At 38.6% G+C, this 3948-nt stretch overlaps 1 protein-coding gene across 1 annotated transcript; it reads left to right on the top strand.

The window, feature by feature from the left end:
* Positions 1 to 260: 260 nt before the first annotated feature.
* On the top strand, positions 261 to 3362 carry LOC129571702 (putative uncharacterized protein DDB_G0289963; the record flags this gene model as incomplete). The annotated part of the gene is given in 3 exon segments (XM_055451516.1): positions 261 to 1051; positions 1145 to 2048; positions 2444 to 3362. Coding segments are annotated over 3 exon segments (1901 nt in total), but the record flags the coding sequence as incomplete, so codon positions are not given.
* Between the last annotated feature and the right edge of the window lie 586 nt (positions 3363 to 3948).

The following is a 3948-nucleotide window of genomic DNA, read 5'->3' as shown; positions in this document are numbered from 1 at the left end:
TGTGTATGTTTGTTGATGCGACGGCTACTGAGCACGAGAGATGTGTGCGGCTTTTGTGAGCGCGAGATCCGTGTATGCGTCGCTGTTGCAACCATCGATATGCTAGCATTAATGCTGTGCCTTAAAACATGCTGCTTCCTAAGCAATGCAAATGCGAACATCTGGTATCAAAGAAAAGCTTATCCAACAACTCATAATTTTTTCTTCATTTAATTGGCATTTGTTTCTTCTTCCATTCGATTTATGATAATCAACATTAGGAATATCATCGGCAAAGAATTCGAATGCGGCAAACAATGGTGACGACCAAATGATATCACCGCTTGGCATTGCCAAATATTTGGAAGATAAATTGAAAGCCAATGTGAAGCATTGTGAAACGTGTTTGTGTGCACAACGTGATTTGCGCGTGCTAGCGGATATTGATCAAACATACAATGTTGGAACGCAAACCATATTGCAGGGTGATGTCAATTTTGCATTATGCTTGCGATGCAATAGCAATTTAAATTCGCCATCCAGCACAAATAGCCCATTTATTTTGAAACTCGTAAAATCCTGTGATTCTATAATATCGGATACGAAAAGTAGCATATCGTGTGCCGGTTCCACCGACAAATTGCTCGGTAAAAAGGATGAATTGACGGTGAATCCAATATTAGGCCACACCCCAATTAGCGAACGAACGGTTAAAAAGCTAACCACACCAAATCGTTCGATGCAAGAGAATCTATCATCCGTATCATCGCAATCGTGTGCGAAACCATATACGAACATCAGCAGCAACAACAACAACAACAATAATAACAGCAGCAGCAGCATTAGCGCACATGAAAATCAATCAAAACATCATTCAACGGCGACGACGGCAACCACGATGTCCGCCGATGAATTGCCGCCACGTGCAAAGGAGCCAAGCCGAACACATCAACGGCTAAGTGAACGGGCCACAGCCAGCAGTTCGAGTAGTTTGTCGAATCGGAGTTCGGCTGCTTTAGACGGATCGAAATTGTTTGAAAGTTTCAATAGGAACCTAATCAAATCCATAAAGGTAAGGCGAACGAAAGAGACATATATATAGGTGTTGATCTGATTTGAAAGAAGATTATTAATTCCACTCGTTTTTTTGTTGTCCTTATTTCAGGCTGAAAAACCGAATTTGTCTGGGCCACGTTTGTGTGCGTTGCGCATTCCAAATGGCGGTGGTAATGTTCTGATCGATAACATTGAATCGGATTCAACGCCAGTCATTTATACGCGCCGAAGTCGATTTCTCGACGAAGAGCTAGACGAAACAAAGGATATTATTACAACAACAACAACAACCAGCCTGTATCCATCCGTAAATGGAAGCACCGAACCAAGGACATACCATAAAATTTCGATGCTTATGAGCGATGGTGTCGTAGCTGCAATGCCCAATGAATCAAAATCGGAATCGTATAAGATCGGCCATCCGATGCGTGTCGGTAATGCATGTTCACAGGATGTGAATGCCAGCCATATTGCTCAAACGTATGACGACGAATGCGGTCAAAGGAATGAATGTGATCAGCCAAATCAAAAATATTGTACGAACACAACGCACATAACGAGTGATTCAATTGGATTGGAGAGAAACTTCAATGGTTTATCAATGAATGATCATGATCTGAGCCAAAATGGTGCATACGGTCAGCCGTTAACAGATCCAAATGCTATGAATGAGTCGATCGATTTGAAGGAACACATTGATGTGGTCGATAAACAACAGCAGCAGCAACAGCAGCAACAGCAGCAGCAAGGTCAATTCTTACATATGCACCAATTTCGACCAACGCATCCATTGTCACTGGTCGATGAAACATCACTGTTGCGACGCCAACAGCTGAGCCGTGTGGCTGAATGGGTGCAAAACAACAACCATGAGGCATGTCTAGGCAATCCAGACGTTGACTACAAACAAGTTACAAAGTTAAACAACAATAGTGATGAAATTAGCAATCGTTCAGTAGATAGGATATCAATGATCAACTGCAATAATTTGCCCATCAATGATTTCGAAGCCGGTAAGCATTCCTGTGCATGAACAATATGATGCTCTTTCACAAATCTCACAAATTTCCCTCAAACACATATATACAAAGACATATTTGGTGCAATGCTTATACAATCCGAATGAGTTGATGGACAGCTATTGATCATATAGCTATTCTGTGTAACATGTAGACGGCTTGCATTCAAATATTAAAAAAAAATTATACCTACACTCATTGGCTGAGATACAAACAATTTCCCACAAAAACCACAGAAACACAATTCGAAACCATTGACTCTTTTTGTTGTTGAAAAAAACGAAAAAAAAAAAATACACACACAATTTGAAATCAAACCCAAACAAACAAAAAACAAACTCTCAATACTGATCGGAAAGTGCAATCTTGTGTCTGTTATTCTATTGCAGCTCAAAAGACCATTGATTACAGCCAGATGAATAACAATGTGAATAAGACGCAACCGGGCGGCACAAATCAACCAGTCGATTTAGCTCAAATGGAATATAATGTTAAGCAGTTTTTACTTAAGCAAAATGAATGGTCACCAAAGCAGCCATGTCCACCGCCTCCATCACCTCCATCGTTGTCATCGGTTTCTCATTCGTACTGCTGAAACAGAAACCCGTAGAAATCATAGCCGAAGTAGAAGCGTGCAACCAAAATATATCAACTAGAGCGCGCCGTACACATCACATTTTTCGAATGGATTGAATCACAAACGGAAGTGTGGGTGTGTGTAGATGCAAAACAAATGGTTTTCATTTTTTTTAGATATATATATTTCATATATGGAATCAAACAAAACGGCAAAAAAAAAACACATGTAATCCCAGTGAGGAACCAGTTAACCTACGGGACGTTTTTATTGAAGAAAACAAAACGCATTTAGTGTAAATAAGCTACCACTTTTGAAGCAAGAAAAGAGAACACACACAAAAACCGCAGAAGAAAATTATCAACAACAAACAATGTACCGTGGTGTGACCGTGAATAGCCCAGCAAATAACAAGGAACATTGTAAATGCACATTGCACACAATTATCAAGTGGTTCCATTTCCAGAAAAAAAAAATATAAACCAACACACGCATATACACACATACAATTTAATTAGAGACAAAAAAAACAAGCAAACATTACGCATTCCATTAAACGACATGCAGTCGAAATCGAATGCAACAAGTGGCAATTATATAACCCATAACATGATTTGAACATGATATTGTTTTTCTTCCTTTTCGGTTGTCACCACCACGATATATATGATCAGTCACACATATTCTTGCTGATTGCAAAAAACAGAGAGTACAATAAAAAAAAAAACAAATGAATATATGAAGAATTGCCATTGCCATTTGTTCAAACTGCAGATGATAAAATGGCTTAGTGTGGTCGCGCATGGCGATTGACAGAAAAGTATTGAGAAATTCTCATGGATTTCGATTTAAAACAACAACAACAACAACAACCACAACCAAATCACATACAAGTAGGAGCTTAGAAAAAAAACATCGATTGTTTAACTCATAAAAGTTTATATATAACAAACAAAATCACTATACACCTATATTATTGCGCGTATATCTTCCCACAAACAAAACAAAATGAACCCAAACCCAACCACCATCACCTCTCCCCTACGCCTGTTCCTCACAATCCCGCAAATTATTATCGACTGTTTAAAATGATTTTTTTTTTCCGCGTTTGTTATCATATCAAACCGCAAAGGAAAAAAACACACTCTAAAAAAACACGAAAATCTTTTACAATTACATTCATCATATGTATTGCTCCAATTGGAAGGCACTTTCATCGCGTATTATATTTGCTTTTGCATAATAACTTGAACAGGCTGATTCATATTTGCCAATATTTTACAAAGCGTATACAAAAAAGAATGAATTTTTTTCCTG

Source organism: Sitodiplosis mosellana, unplaced genomic scaffold (genome assembly GCF_009176505.1).
Source record: "Sitodiplosis mosellana isolate CC-2019 unplaced genomic scaffold, AAFC_SMos_1.0 Smas_scaffold_3149, whole genome shotgun sequence".
In the NCBI taxonomy this organism is placed as follows: domain Eukaryota; kingdom Metazoa; phylum Arthropoda; class Insecta; order Diptera; family Cecidomyiidae; genus Sitodiplosis; species Sitodiplosis mosellana.
The sequence above is the reverse complement of the archived record's forward strand: the minus strand, read 5'-3'. Positions and strand labels throughout refer to the sequence as shown.